This window comes from Dasypus novemcinctus, chromosome 1 (assembly GCF_030445035.2).
Source record: "Dasypus novemcinctus isolate mDasNov1 chromosome 1, mDasNov1.1.hap2, whole genome shotgun sequence".
NCBI classification, from domain to species: Eukaryota; Metazoa; Chordata; class Mammalia; order Cingulata; family Dasypodidae; genus Dasypus; species Dasypus novemcinctus.
The window spans coordinates 193,773,422-193,789,993 of record NC_080673.1 but is presented as its reverse complement, the minus strand read 5'-3'; the positions used below and the strand labels follow the sequence as shown (position 1 = coordinate 193,789,993).

The 16,572-nt window shown below is 42.0% G+C and overlaps 1 protein-coding gene across 2 annotated transcripts in view; it reads left to right on the top strand.

Moving 5' to 3' along the window:
* The window catches only part of BST1 (bone marrow stromal cell antigen 1), a 55,180-nt gene that overhangs the window by 17,681 nt on the left and 20,927 nt on the right, over positions 1–16,572 (top strand). The window contains exons 1-3 of one of the 2 annotated variants that reach the window (XM_012523994.4): positions 11,092–11,370; positions 13,384–13,510; positions 14,767–14,902. In XM_012523994.4, coding sequence (XP_012379448.1) covers positions 11,216–11,370; positions 13,384–13,510; positions 14,767–14,902 — 418 coding nt within the window. In that variant the 5' untranslated portion in view covers positions 11,092–11,215. Of the gene's footprint in view, positions 1–11,091; positions 11,371–13,383; positions 13,511–14,766; positions 14,903–16,572 lie in introns of those variants that run through there. The other variant, XM_058300738.2, reaches the window with a different exon arrangement.

Sequence of the window (16,572 nt, the reverse complement as noted above, 5' to 3'; positions counted from 1 at the left end):
GAGTGTAAGCATCATGAGGACAGGGCCATGCTGTATCCCCCAGAACCTGATTGATGATCTGGCCCTTCAAAGACACTATCTGTCAAATGAATAAATGCCTGACCAGATGGTAATTCCTCCCTTATGTTTGCTGCTTCTCATCTGTGTCTTTATTCATATCATACTCTTTCCTATGCTTAAAATGTTCTTTCCTTTTTGTGGTTAATGCCTACCCCTCTTCCTCTGGGAAGCCCTTCCCTGAACCCTATGCTGAGCTCTATGCTGTATCAAAAACCTATTTAAAAAGCTTGTTTTTAAATCTTTGGAAATGAATAGAAGTGGTGAAAGCATATCATAGTGTTTGTAACTAGCAGTGCTATTGTATGACTGATTGAAAGGGGAAGTCTAAAGTCATGCATATTACTAGAAGGAAAGCTAAAAACTGTAACATGGTACCTTATATGACTGTAAAACCTATGTAAAACATAATATGGGTGATGTTGCATATATTAGACTGTTTTTTCAAAATATAAATAAAAATACACTAGAGAGAAGGAAAAGAATAGCAGCTATGTATGGCAGGGGAAGCACAGAGAGACTGAGAGGTGATGAGCTTTTGTTTGTTCATTTTTTTTGTTTATTATTATTATTGGATTAATGAAAGCTCTCTTAGAATGACTGAAGTGATGAATGCACACATACGTGATTACACTGAATACCACTGATTGTACACTTTGGATGGATTTATGCTTTATTAATATGTACCAATAAAATTGATTTGTTCTTTAAAAAATACAGTAATTAATTTAAAAAAATCTATGTGTATATCTGTTATTCTATATATTACCACGTGTGATTACCTGGATAGTATGTTTCCCCCCCTAGACTGTGAGAAACAGAAAATTCTGGTCTCTGTCACTTCTGGTGCTCACATTTGTGTTGCTTGAGCATGAAGGATGAGGAAAAGTATGCCAAGAGATAAGGCTGAAGAGATGGGCCAACAGCTGGATCCTCCATGTCATTGGTTGACTGTTTAGAGCAGCATTGTCCAATAGAAATTTCTGTGATGATGAAAATGTTCCATAATCAGCACTGTCCAATATGGTAGCCAGCAGCCAGCAGCTCTAGAGATCAACTTCTAGTTTCAGTGTATTCGGTGCTAGTAGGTACATCAGTGAAGAAAGAGACATCATCAAAGAAAAATTTAGTGGAAGGATATTAGGAAATTGAGGACTGAATTGGTTGGGAGAAAGACAGGGGTTGTTGGACTGCTAATACTCATGATATAGAAAAAATCTTCCAAGAATGAGGGTAAGTATCAAGAGGCCAGCAAATTCCTGATGAGGAAGGAGAAAGGGAGATGTAATTGAGTAACTCAGGCTTTAGAGAATCAGTGGTGTTTATAAGCTTACGGTCTGGAAGTAGCTTTGGGAAGTAAGGAGGCCCTTACCATACTCCAAAAGAAAAATCCCATACCCCTTATATTGTCCTATAGATGTCTCTTAGAATTGATATAATAGCTTCTTTGCCAATGCTGCGAAAATACAACATTACCCTAGATTATTCTCTAGTTTCCTTTCAATTGACATTTATGTCTGCAGACTACCCCTTAGGCCACAATCTCATTTATAAATCAACAGTGTTAGTTATACTCACTATGTGTGTTACCATCAACTCTGTTCATTTCCACAGTTACAATAAACCTTATTAAAAATTCTACATACATTAAGCATCAGCTCTTATTCTCAAACCATATTCTATTTCCTAGTAACCTATACTCTAGAGTTTATCTCCATGATGTTACTCACAGTATTTAGTTCATATTAGTGAGACCATACAATATTTATCCTTTCGTGTCTGGCTTACTTCACTCGACATAATATATCAAGGTTCATCCATGTTGTCATACACATCCTGATTTCAATTTCTTGTTAGAGCTTATTTTCCATTGTATGTATATGCCACATTTTGTTTAGACATTCTTCAGTTGTTGGACACTTGGGCTGGTTCCAGATTTTAGCTGCTATGAACATCAGTGTGCAGATATCAGTTTGCATCCCTGCTTTCAGTTCTTCTGACTATATTTCTAGTAACTGGATTGCTGGATCATATGGCAGTTCATAGGCAGCTTCTTGAGGATGATATGGAAGTGTATTAGTCAGCCAAAGGGGTGCTGATGCAAAATACCAGAAATTGTTGGTTTTTATAAAGAGTATTTATTTGGGATAGGAGTTTACAGATACTAGGCAATAAAGCATAAGTTACTTCCCCCACCAAAGTCTATTTTCACAGTTTAGAGCAAGATGGCTGCTGACGTCTGCAAGGGTTCAGGCTTCCTGGGTTCTTCCCTTCAGGGTCTTTGCTTCTCTCTGGGTTCAGGGTTCCTCTCTTCCCAGGGCTTGCTTCTCTTCCCTCTGTGAGCTTCCTTCCCGGGGCTCCAGCTTAAGGCTTCAGCGTCAAAATCCAACATCAAAAAACCCCTCAAATTCTGTCCTTTGCCGTGTCTTTTATCTGGGAGTCCCTACCCACCAAAGCCCTAATGACATGGCCCAATCTAATCATAACTTAATCACACCCAGGTACGGACCAGATTACAAATATAATCCAATATCTATTTTTGGAATTCATAACCATATCAAACTGCTACAGCAAGTTTTCTGTTGTTTTTTTTTTTTAAATAATAGTCATTCCATAAGGTGTGAAATGATACCTCAGTGTAATTTTGATCTGCATTTCCCTAATAGCTAGTGATGCTGCTTTCCATTGTCATATCTTACTGTTGTCTTTTTACCGTTTAAATTACTCTTACTAATAATCATCATTTCTACACTCCTCCAAATCTCATCCTTATTTTTTCTTTCAATCTGTTCTACTCCTTTAATTTTTAATTTTTTATTTTTTATTTCTCTCCCCTTCCCTCTCCCCCAGTTGTCTGCTCTCTGTGTCCATTTGCTGTGTGTTCTTCTGTGTCCACTTGTATTCTTGTCAGTGGCACCAGAAATCTGTGTCTCTTTTTGTTACATCATCTTGCTGCATCAGCTCTCTGTGTGTGTGGCCCCACTCCTGGGCAGGCTGGACTTTCTTCGTGCGGGGTGGCTCTCCTTATGGGGTGCACTCCTTGCGCATGGGGTTCCCCTACGCAGGGGACACCCCTGTATGGCACGGCACTCCTTGCACACATCACTAATGCACAAGGGTCAGGAGTCATGAGGCCCTGGGTTTGAACCTTGAACTTCCATGTGGCAGGCAGATGCTCTATCCATTGAGCCAAATCCGCTTCCCTGTTGCACTCCTTTTAGGAGTGGTCTTTTGGTAATATATTCTCTCAATTTTTGTTTGTTGGTGAAAATTTTAAACTTGCCCTCATTTCTGAAGGACAGTTTTTCCAGACAAAGAATTCTTGACTAGTGGTTTTTCTCTTTTTATACCATAAATACAGCATACCTATCTCTTCTTGCCTTCTTGATTTCTGATGACAGATCAGCACTTAGACTTATTAAGTTTCCCTTCTGTGTAATGTATTGCTTTTCTCTTGCTGCTTTCAGAATCCTCTCTTTATCTCTGGTGTTCATCATTCTGAATAGCAGGTGTCTTGGAGTAGGTCCATTTGGATTAATTCAATTTGGGGTATATTGTCCTTCCTGGATATTGTTGTTTATGTCTTTCATAATGGTTGGCAAGTTTCCAGTCATTATTTCCTCAAATATTCTTTCCTCTTTTCTGTTCTCTCCTTCTGGGACACCAATAGCATATATGTTTGTGCATTTCACATTGTCATTCAATTCTCTGAGACCCAGTTTCATTTTTTCCAATTCTTCTCTTTCTGTTTTCCTGTCTTTTCAAGTTTGGAAGTTCTGCCTTCAGTTTCACTAATTCTGTCCTACATCACTTCAAATCTTCTGTTATATGCCTCTAAAGTATTTTTAATCTCATTCATTGTGTCCTTCATTCCCATAAGCTCTGTAACTTCTTTGCAGCCTTCAAATTGTTCTTGGTGCTCACCCAGTGTCTTCTTCATATTCTGTATCTTTTTTGTCATATTTCCCTTCAATTCTTTGAATTGATTTAGGAGATTTGTGTGATTATCATTGATCAGTTATCTTAAATTCTGTGTCACATCAGGATTTTTGCCTACTTATTCTGATGCCATCTTCCCAGAAGTTCCCAGGACTATTTTAAAACATAACAAAAATACTATTATTGTATGTAAACATTGACATCAATTCCTCAATATTATTCATTGTCCAATATTCAGATTTCCTTGGTTGTGTCATAAGTTTTTCATAGATGATCTGTTAAAGCTCCACAAAATATACTTAGACTTATAAGTCTCTTTTAACTTACAGATTCTTCTCCCTCTTTTTCTGTCCTTTTCACTTATTTATTGAATAAAACAAATCATTTTTTCTGAAGAATTTCTAACATTTTGAATTTTGCTGATTGCAACACCTGTGTTCAATGGTATGCTGGTAAATGTTGACCAATTGTTTCTGGGCAGGAAGTGGTGGAGGAGGTGAGAAAGGAAGCTCTGCTTTGCAGAATTTGCTGATTTCTATGGGTAAACACTCCCACCTTGGGCAATTTGAAGCTGCCAACATGACATCACTGAACACAGAGTTGGAAGAGATGTGTAGCAGCACACCATTACATAATATTTCTACCTTACAGATAAAAGACAAGTTAGTAATATCAAGAGCATAGCTAATAGTAAAATGTGGTAAAATAATTAAGAAACATTGTATTTTGAGCATTTATTACCTTTGCTTTTAATATAATTTATTTAACTCTAAGTTTATGTAATTTAATTTTTAATAAAGGTTTTGTTTAACAACTGACTCACAAGATTCTTGGGATTTATCTGTCAGATATCATCAGCTGGCTCCAGTACACTACTGCTGTGATGTCATTTGACATGTCCCTCTGTCCTCTATATTTCCTGAAAATGAGTAGTTAAATCTAAAGTCAGGGATACTCTTCAGAGGCAGTGTTGTGTATTTCTTGTTGCATCACACATCAGGAGAAAGTTATCTTTTGAGAATACTTGAGGTATGGAAGATTTCTTCCCTCAAACCTACTCCCCCCAAATGACACTAAAGGAATGAAAAAAGGAATGGAGTCATGAGGAAAAAGGTAACAGAAAAGAGATGTCATCACAGAATTTTGGAAGGTAGAAAGGAAATAACAAAAGAGGTAAAGATTTTGTTGACCAGTGAAAGCTGAAATCTAAGTTGGCTAGTGAGGAAGGGGAATGTAAGCTTAGAAGGTTGTTTGATGCCATAGAACCCTCAAAAAGGAGAGTAATTGGAAGAACCATCTATTTGTAAAATGGAGGTGGGAGTGAGGGTGGAGCTGGAAATAGAAGGAATGGCTGACAGCCTAAGAATCCCTTCCACAGCCCTGGGCAGTGGCACCTGTCCTTTCACCCCATCAGATGAGTGGAATGTACTCTCTGGAGAGGATGAATCAAAGGGTCTCTGGACTGTGGAGTATGAGACATTGTTGAGGGAAAGAAGCTCTATTGAAAACCGGAGGAGACAGGGTGAGAGTGAAAATCTTCTTAATGAATAGTGAGGTACCCCAATTTCCATCCACTAAGCTTCCAGCTGCTGGCTTTCAGACTTATACCCCATCCATGCAGAAAATTGGAAAATTCCTTTCTGGGAAAACTGATTGTCTAAGAGAAAAATGACAAATAGGACAAGTCCTTGTGAAAAAGCACAGTATTTTCATCCTTCAAGGCAACCCACCTATTTGACAAACAATGACCAGGTACGTTGACGAAGTTGCTTCCAATTAGTGTCTTTTGTTCATTTTATGTACATAAAAACAATCAGTTAAGGATCATTGGCTGTTAGAGGAGACCCCCTTACAGGAACATCAGCCATCAAAATGAAAATGAATGGAAAGGTACTCAGAGGAAACAGTCCTTGTGAAAAGAAAGCTAAAAAGAAAAGAAAAAAAAAAACACCTATAAGAATAGCTTCATAAAGAATCATGAAACAGCAAGAGGAGACTATAAAAAGAAAAGAACTCTGAAAAAAATTTTAAAAGAGGGTAAACATGAAAATATCAGTAGAGGAGTTGGAAGATGAAGATAAATTCTTACCCCCAAAAAAGTATAAGGAAAAGGCAAAGAGAGGGAAAATAGGAGAGAAAATTTAATAAAAATTAGAGACTAGGAAGTCTAGTATAAAAATAAAAGGGATTCCAGGAAGAGAAAATAGAGAAATTAGAGGAGAGGAAAGTATCAGAAAAATAAATTAAGAAAATTTCTCAGGATTAAGGGCATACATTTCAGATTAAAAGGGCACATTGTTTACCCAGCACAATGAATAAAAACTATGTGGGAAGCGGACTTGGCCCAGTGGTTAGGGCATCTGTCTACCACATGGGAGGTCCATGGTTCAAACCCCGGGCCTCCTTGACCTGTATGCAGCTGGCCCACGTGCAGTGCTGATGCGCGCAAGGAGTGCCGTGCCACGCAGGGGTGTCCCCTGCGTAGGGGAGCCCCATGCACAAGGAGTGTGCCCTGTAGGGAGAGCTGCCCAGTGCAAAAGAAAGGACAGCCTGCCCAGGAATGGCGCCGCACACATGGAGAGCTGACACAACAAGAAGACGCAACAAAAAGAAACACAGATTCCTGTGCCGCTGACAACAACAGAAGTGGACAAAGAAGAAGATGCAGCAAATAGACACAGAGAACAGACAACTGGGGCAGTGGGGGGGGGGGGGAAGGGAAGAGAAATAAATAAATAAATCTTAAAAAAAAAACACTATGCACACCCCAAACTCATCTCTGAAATATCTTAGTCCTGAGGTTAAAGAGAAATCCTGAAAGCTTCCAGAGATAAAGAGCAGGTTGAATACAAGGAACAGGAAAATGATGGCTTTAAATTTCTCAACACAGAAAGCAGAAAATACTTGTAGTAGTTTGAGTTGCTTGTGGGCTCCAGAACTTTATGTTCTTATATTGATCCATTCCTGTGGGTCTTGGATTCCTTGATTGGATTCAGTTGAGGGCCATTCAATTGGATGGCTTCAGTGGGCTTAGCCCATGGTGGATCTTGGTCCTCTTGCTGGAGTCCTTTATAAATGAGGGAAAGAAGGTTGCAGACACAGAGAAGGCCCCAGGAGCCAGAAGCTGAATTCAATGGAACACAGAAGCTGAGAGGAACCACTGAAGCCAGAAGCTGAAAGCAACGAGGCCCAGAGAAGAGGGGAGAGACTAGCAGATGCTGCTCTGTGCCTAGCCCATAGCTGCAGCTCAGGGAGAAAGCATCTCCTGATGATGCCTTGATTTGGACACTTTCCTGGCCTTGGAAACATAAGCTTCCGAGTTAATGAATTCCCATTGTGAAAGCTAACCCATTTCTGGTATATTGATTTGGCAGCCTTTAGGAAATTAAAACAACACTGGGGCATTGCCTTCAAAATTCAGAGGGACATGATTTTCAACTTAAAATTCTACCCAACCAAGCTCTCAACCAAGTGCGAGGGTAGAATAAAGACACTTTCAGATAGATAAACCTTAACAGATTTTAGCCTCCATATACCTTCTCAGGAAGCTATGGAAGTATGTGCCATAAAACAGAAAGAAGAAGACATGGGATCTAGGAATCAGGGAATGCAACACCGAGAGACAGGAAGGGAGGTCCCATAATGACAGCTGTGCAGTTCAGATTAGGACAGGAAGCTGACCAGCTCTGGAAGGAGAAAAAACATACAACCTACCCAAAATATTGACTAATGTTTAATTTTTTTTTAATGCATTGGAAGATTTTCATGTCTTGCAAAAAGTTTGACCATAATGATTAGTACATAGACTATTAGGCAAACAAACAATTATTACCTCTAGGGAAAACAAGAGTTTTAAAGAAAGAAATGCAATTGTAGTGTATTGTAAGTTCAACCATGAACAACATTTTCACAATATGCCACAAAGGCTACAATAATATAAATGCTAGTTACTATTTTTTTAAACAAATAAATTTTATTGGTACATATTAATAAAGTATACAATTCATCCAAAGTGTATATTCAGTGGTATCTGGTGTAATCACAAAGTTGTGCATTGATCACTCCAATCATTAGTATTTTCATTATTTCAATAATAATAATCAACAAAAAAACAGATAAACAAGTAAACAAGAAAATTCTGTACCTCTCAATCTCTCTATGTTTCCTCTGTTGTACATAGCTACTATTTCTGGCTACTCTTGCACATTTATTTATTTATTTATTTATTCAGCTGTTTTACTGAGATATATTTACATACCATATGATCTATTCAAAGTGTATAATCAATGACTTTTAGTATAATCACAATGTTGTGCATTCATCATCACAAAAAATTTTAGAACAATTTCATTTCTTCAAAAAGAAAACATCCACACCCCTTAGCAGTTCTTCTCCAGCCCTACATAACCACTAATCTAATTTCATCTTTATAAATTGATTTATATTTACATTTCATATAAATGGAATCATACAATATGTTACAAAATATATTTGGTTCATAGTAATGCAATCATACAGTATTTGTCTTTTGTGCCTGGTTTGTTTCACTCAACATGATGTCCTCCAGGTTCATCTGTGTTGTCATATGCTTTATGACTTTAATTCTCCTTATAGCTGCATAATATTCCATCATATGAATACACACAGTTTGTTTACCCACTCATTGGTTGATGGACACCTGGGGCTGTTTCCAATTTTTGGCAATCGTGAATATTGCCACTATGAACATTGGTGTGCAGATGTCTGTTTGTGTCACTTCTCTCAGTTTTTCTGGGTATGTATGCAGTAGTGGAGTTATATTACAGCTTCACATGGTAAACCTATATCCAACTTCTTTAGGAACTACCAAACAGTCCTCCACAGTAGCTGTATCATTCTCCATTTCCACCAACAGTGAATAAGTGTTCCTATCTCTCCATATCCTCTCCAACACTTGTAGTTCACTGTCTTTTTAATAAGTGTGAAATGATATCTCATTGTAGTTTTTTTCTTTTTTAAGATTTATTTTATTTATCTCCTTCTCCCCCGTTGTCTGCTCTGTGTCCATTCTTTGTGTGTTCTTCTGAGTCGGCATGCATTATCTGGCAGCACTGGGAAACTGCGTCTCTTTTTGCTGCATCATTTTGCTGCTTCAGCTCTCTTTGTGTGTGGCACCACCCCTGGGCAGGCTGCACTTTTTCATACAGGGCGGCTCTCCTTACAGGGTGCACTCCTTGTGTGTGGGGCACCCTTATGCAGGGGTGTCCCTGCATGGCACAGCATTCCTTGTGCACGCAGCACTACGCGTGGGCCAGCCCAACACACCAGTCAGGAGGCCCTGCAAATCGAACCTTGGACTCTCCATATGGTAGACTGACACTCTTTATCAGTTGAGCTACGTCCACCTCATTGTAGTTTTGATTTGCATTTCCCTAATCATTAGTGATATTGAACATATTTTCATGTGTTTTTGTGCCATTTGTATTTCTTCTCTGGACAAATGTCTATTCAAGTCTTTTGCCCATTTTTTAATCAGGTTGTTTATCTTTTTATTTTTGAGTTGTGATATCTCTTTGTATATCATGGATATTAAACCCTTATCGGACATGTGATCTCCAAATATTTTCTCCCATTGAGTTGACTGCCTTTCATCCTTTTGACAAAGTCCTGTGAGGTGCGAAAATGTTTAATTTTGAGGAGGTACCATTTATCTATTTTTTCCTTTGTTGTGTGTGCTTTGGATGTAAGGTCCAAGAAACCATCACCTAACACAAGGTCTTTAAAATGTTTATCTACATTTTCTTCCAGTAGTTTTATGGTCCTGGCTTTTATATTTAGGTCTTTGATCCATTTTGAGTTGACTCTTGTATAAAGAGTGAGATAGAGGTCCTCTTTTATATTTTTGGTTATAGATATCCAGTTGTCCCAGCACCATTTGTTGAAGAGACTGTTCTGTCCCGTTAACATGGACGCCATAGGTTTGTCAAAAACCAGTTGACTGTAGAGGTGAGGGTTTGTTTCTGGACTCTGAATTCTATTCCACTAATTGATGTGTCTGTCTTTATGACAGTACGATGCTGTTTTGACCACTGTAGCTTTGTAATATGACTCAGCATCAGGCTGTGAAATTCCTCCCATGTTGTTCTTTTTTAGAATGATTTTGGGTATTTGAGTGTACTTTCCCTTCCAAATGAATTTGGTAATTGCCTTTTCTATTTCTGTAAAGTAGGCTGTTGAAATTTTGATCAGTATTGCACTGAATCTATAAATCAGTCTGGATAGGATTGACATCTTCTTGATATTTAATCTTCCAGTCCATGAAAATGGAATGTCTTACCCTCTGTTTAGGTCTTCATTGATTTCTTTTAGCACTGTTTTGTAATTTTCTCCACATAGGTCCTGAACTTCTTTGGTTAAACTGATTCTTTTTGTTGCTATTGTAAACAGAATTTCCCCCCTGATTTCCTTCTCAGACTGTTCAGTGCTAGTGTACAACTGTTGAAAGAACTGAAAATGCTAATTTCTGGGAGTAGACTTGACACTTTGGCAGGCTGGGGTAGGAGAAAGTGAAAATAGAAGAGAGCCTTCCCCTAGGTTTATCAAGTGATTGCCAGACAGAGTTCATAGTTGTCATTACCTTAAGGACTCTGCCCTCTACGTGGAATGCTCTTAATCTTGGAGTCTGGTTCTCTAACATTTTTTGCCTCTAGGTTTTTTCACCTACTGGGAAGGGAGACTGTGACCTCAGCCAAGGTCCCTAACTTGCCCGAGGCTCAGATTCCCTTCTGTATCATGGGGGTGATGGTGAACTAGCCCAGGGGGATGCTGTGAGAAGTAAATGAAAATTCTGCTTGAAGAATGCGGGGCACATAGTAGCAGCTCAGTAAAGATGACCTCCAGCGGTTATTTTCTGAAAACAACCACAACAACAAAATCACTCCTAATTTTCGGGTGGGGGAGAGGACTTCTGTCAAAGTTGCCTCCAATTGGAGCCAGAAAAACCCGTTTCTTCTAATGACAAACTTTCCACGCCGATTTTCCCACCTACTCCAATTTATTGCCCCAGAGCAATAAATAGACCTGCTCCCCTTGGACCGGCCAAGCTCAGTCCGGGAGGAAGAAGAACGGGTGGAGTTCGGCCGAGAGTCGTGTCCGGCGTCGGCGCCTGGAAGCGGCCCGAGTGGGCGGAGGGAAAGCGAGTCCAGGCGGCAGCGGCCGGGGTCCCCGGCAGGCCCCCCGGATGGCGGCCGCGGGGCGCGCGCCGTCGCTGCTGCTGCTGCTGCCGCTGCTGGCCGCGGGCGCGCGCTGGAGCGGGGAGGGCAGCAGCCCGCACCTGCAGAGCATCTTCCTGGGCCGCTGCCACGACTACAGCGCGCTGCCCAGCCCCGAGCTGCGGTGAGGGCGCGGGGGCGCAGGAGGGGCCGCCGGGGAGCCGATAGCGGCGGGGAGGGGGCCCGCCGGGGAGGGGGCCGCCGGGAAGCCGACAGCGGCGGGGAGGGGGCCGCCGGGGAGGGGCCGCCGGGGAGGGGCCGCCGGGGAGGGGCCGCCGGGGAGGGGCTGCCGGGGAGCCGACAGCGGCGGGGAGGGGCTGCACGTGTGTGTCGGAAGAGGCTGGGGGTGGGCACCCTGAGAGGGGGTCGTTGGCGGGGGGTGCGGAGTCCAGCGGTGAGGGTTGCTTGTGTGTGTGTGTGAGAGAGAGTGTGGGGGCTAGAGGTGAGGGGAGCTTGTAAGTGTGGAGATTTAGAGGTGGGGGGTCCCGTGTGAGGGGTGGGAGTCTAGAGGGCAAGGTTAGGTAGAGGGGAGTTGAGGGGACAGTCAGTTGCCCGCAGGCATATGGGACCCTCAGGCCCGGGAATATAGTCTCCAGCTGGAATTCCTTGAGTCCAGGTACTCTAGGGATCCAAATTTCAGGTTCTCTGATCTGGAGGACTTTTAAAAAATTTTTTTTCACTATGAAGACTTCAGCCATACTACATCCAGGCCCACCCTCCTTCAGTTCTGGCAGGACTTTAATAACATCCTCAAAGGTCCTATTTACAAATAGGTTCACACCCAAAGAACTAGAGTTTGGGACCTGGTTAACCTGTGGTCTTTTTTTTTTTTTTAACTTCATTTTTAAAATAGTTTTAGATTACAGAAAAGTTACATGGAAAATAGAAGGGCTTCCCATGTACTCCACCCCTCCCCCTCTCACATTTCTGCTTTGTAGTAACATCTTTCATTAACGTGGTACCTTTGTTACAACTGATGAACAGATACCACAGCATTGCTACAAACCGTGGTCCACAGTTTACAATATGATTTGTACTTTGCATTGTACATAGGTTTTGTATAGGTTTTGACCACATGTACAATGGCCTGTATCCATCACTGCAATATCATGCAGGACAATTCCAGTGTCCCCCATGTGCCCCATATTCCACCTATTCTTCCTTGTCCCGCCCTTCAGAACCTCTTGTGATCTCTGTCTTTCATCAGTGTTACAGTTTCTTGCATTACTAGAATACTAATAAGTCTACCTTGGTCCATGGTTGCATTTCCCCCTTATCTTTGGTCATTTCCAATCTTGAGGATTTGGGGATGGTGATGCCCACTCTACTTCTGACTGTAGAGGACTTTTAAATTGGGGTGCCTCTTGCTAGTGCTGCCCTTTATGTTCTTTTTTACTTTTTGCTGTTTTTCTAATCTTCCTCTATTGTACCCATTGTTTTTATTGTGACATATTGAAGCCAATAAAAAAAAGTGCAGGGACTAACATAAGGAATCACCCATGTTACCCATCACTCAACATTAGAAGTAAAAAGTTAGAGATGCCATTGGGAACTTTTTTTTTAAAGCTAGAATCAACTTCTTCGGAATCGTGGCTGGTGCCAGGAGGGCGTTCTGTCTGAAGAGGACATGAAAACACCTCTCTTGACTCTGGGTTCACTCCTGAGTTTATAGGTTTCTGCCCATCTGCCTCACCTTCCCTCATCCTGGACCCCACGGTGGCCCTGCCTGGCCCACACCCTCAGGTCTAGAAGGAGAAGCCCGAAGCTGGGAGGCCGCGTGGTTTATGGGGGTTGTCACTTTCTAGTGCGATGCCCTTCCTGCGTGTCTCTCTGTCAGTCTGTGGCAAAACCAAGCTCCTTAGCGCTGAGAAAACTGTGGAGAGCCTTCTGGCAGACCCTGCTAATGTCAGGTTTCTAAGTTGATCATCAGAATTCATTTTCCCTCTTCTGAATTTGGGTGACTGCAGGAGACAGGACAATTTGCTACCTTTTTTTTCTGTACAGCAAAATCTGCAGAGTCAATATATGACAAAAAATTGTAAACGCCTTGGAGTACTTTGAGAGATGGAAATACGCCATATCACGTTGCGAGGTGTTGTTTTGTTTTTTATTTGGTTTAACTTGTGTTTTTGCCCAGGGACAAGAACTGCACAGCCATCTGGGAAGCCTTCAAAGTGGTGCTGGACAAAGATCCCTGCTCGGTGATTCCCTCAGACTATGACCTTTTCATTAACCTCTCGAGGCACTCCATTCCCCGCGACAAGGTAACTCGACGAATGTCTAGGGTTAAAAGTCACTCTGCGTTTGCTGTCTCTGCAGCTAGATGGTGCACAGGCCAGGTGTGAGATTCACTGCCCCGCCACCGTGCAGGGTTACCTCTACCGCAAGCCACAAACGCACAGTGGCACAGTGCGTGTGCCAAGCTTTCTGGCCAGAAGGCAGCTTTGTTCACAACAGTGATCCCGGATCTCCTCCTGAAGGAAGCACCAGTACCAGCTTAGGAAAACCACACTTCCCTATTTTGTCTGCACTCCCAATTCTGATTTAAAGGGAATAAATGAGAATATTTATGTAGAGTGCTTGCTTGGAACAGAACCTTTCATTTAAAGACAGCTACCAATATATCTAACACAATCATTCTGAACCTCATTTTTCCATTGTGTAGTATTTGTAAAGACAGCTGTGAGGCTCAAAGATTTAATAGACTGAAAACACGATTTTTTAAAAGTATACGTTACATTTTGAAACTGCTTCCCTGTCTGTAAAAAGGGCTCCACAGTTTTCGTTTTCTTCTTTTATAAATGTGCTAGTTGATGAACTCAGTGAGTACTATGAGCCACTTCTATGTGCTACACATTGTGCTGAGGGTTGAGGATGCAACAGTGAAAACCTGTAGCCTCTGCCCCCAGACCTTCATATCTAGGCACAGACTGGACTAGGGGGCATCAGATGAGTTGACAAGTGAGCTATTACTATTTGTATTATTGTTATGGGGAAATACATGGGAAACTGTAAAGTCTATTATAGAAGTAATGTGTTTTTGAGGCACTTGACACCTTAAGAAATACTTGGTATGAGCTCCTATTGTCCTAACAGCAACTGTGGAAAAGAGAAAGGGCTCATGCTCCCCATTTTCCAGATGTAGAAACTGAGGCATTGGGAGATGAAATGACTTGGTCATTATCCCACATCAAGTGTTTGGCAGAACCGGGATTCAAACCCAGGTCCCTTGATCTTCTTAAATCCGGCATCCTTCCACATGTGTGCATGTCTTGTACTACTAGAAAACTATTTCGTTAACATTTGTGGGATACCCTTGGAATAAAGGGAGGAGAGATGGCCATGTTTTTCTAATGGGCAAATAAGGACAAGGAAAAAGAAAGTTCAGTCATGCAGCAAGTCGGAGCTGCTGCATGGAAAATCGGTTTCTGCACTGCTGATTTGTCTCGATGATATTGTCCCTGAAAAATCTGCTTTGATTGTATTTTGTATTTGATATTTTTCGTTCATTTTTCCTTAGTCTCTTTTCTGGGAAAACAACCACCTACTTGTTACTAGCTATTCAGAGAACACCCGTCGCTTTATGCCTCTGTGTGATGTTCTGTATGGCAGGGTCGGAGATTTTTTGACCTGGTGTCGACAGAAAAATGCCTCAGGTAAGACAATAAGAAAAACAATAGCTCCTATCTACTATGCACTTATCATTTGTGTGACATGCTTTTATATACACCCATCTCATTTGATTCCCCATAATCCTCTAAGATAGGTAGGTGGTAGTAATAGTGGTAATTAATAATAATAATAACAGGCGCTTATCTTATGATAGGTACTCTTCGAACCACTTTACATGTATTAACTCATTTAATCCCCATGGGCGAGTTCCTATTACAATCTCTACTTTTACAAATGAGGAAACTGAGGCACGGGATGGTTATGAAACTTGCCCAGGAGTAGACAGCTAGTGAGCAGCAGAGGGGACCGTCTGACTCCAGAGCCCATGCTCTCAACAAGGCACGCTTCTCCCTCACGCTCCCCATTTTCCCGAGGGGGAAACTGAGTCTCAGGAAGCCTGAATGACTAGAAAGTGGTGGAGCCGGGATTCGTCCCTGTTCTGATTCTGAAGCCCGCCCTCTTCCGTGCCACACCTGGGTGCCAGAAGATACTTTGAGGTTAAAAATCGCAAGAGCTGGCCTGGTGATGCTGAAAAACCCTTCTCAGCCCCCCAGCCCCACCCTCAGGGAGCTGTTGCGGGGGCGGCATTTACTCCAGCGATGTGTGTGCTGATGGAAGAACTGAATGCCAGGGGGTCACAGAGTGACCAGTCTAGAAACGCTGGCGGTGCACGCTGATTCTTGAAGGATGACGAGGAGGGAGTCCAGCAAGGGGGCGTGGGGGGGGGGGAATGTTCCCACTGGGACACCGGAGAGTCTTCTTCTCTGGGAAGAGTCACTCTAACAGTTAACCTGAGCTCATTTCTCTTCATTTTTCCTTCCTTCATTCCTCATTCATCGAGTGCCTACTGTGTGCCAGGCAATGAATAAAACAGAAAATCTATCCCCTGTCCTCACTTTCTAGAGGGGGTGATAAGATAATAAACAGACAATTATATTATGTAGTATGCCCTAAGATTAAAAGTGCTATGGAGAAAAATGAAACAGGGAAGAGAACAGGTAGGGGGTAGGGAAGGACGTTGCAGTTTTACACAGATGAAGAGAGAAAGCCTCCTTCCTGAGCAAAGACCTGGCGGAGGCGAGGAAGAGCATTTACTGACAGAGGAAGCAGCAAGTGCAAAGGCCCTGGGGTGTGAGGGTATCTGGCATATTTAAGGAATAGCAAGGAGAGCGGTGACCAAGGAGGAGAGTTAGAGGCTTCTCCTGGGCGGTGAGGCTGGAGAAATAGTGGAGGGCCAGGGGGGTATAGAGACTTTGTAGGGACTTGGCCTTCACTGTGAGTGAGATGGGAAGCATTGCAGGGTAGCTCAAATGGATGTGGCCCATCTTCCAATGGGCAGTGACCAGGAGGCTTCAGGCTGATTACCATGCAGGGCTGGGGGAGGGGAGGGAGGGGCTCGTGATGGCAAAAGCATGGCAGGAAGGGAGTTTCCCACTACACCACAAGGTTATTTTTTCTCCTCCCTGCTGATGGGACTTTGTATTTTTTGACCTGCAAAGATGATTGCGACATAATTTTAAGTGAAAAATTAAGTTACATAGCCCTGTGGATGGGAGGATGCTATGCAAATAAAATAAATATATATGTGATATATATCAAAACGATAAAAAGAAAAAAGTCAAGAAGGTAGCAAACTCAAACTCTTAATAGTAGT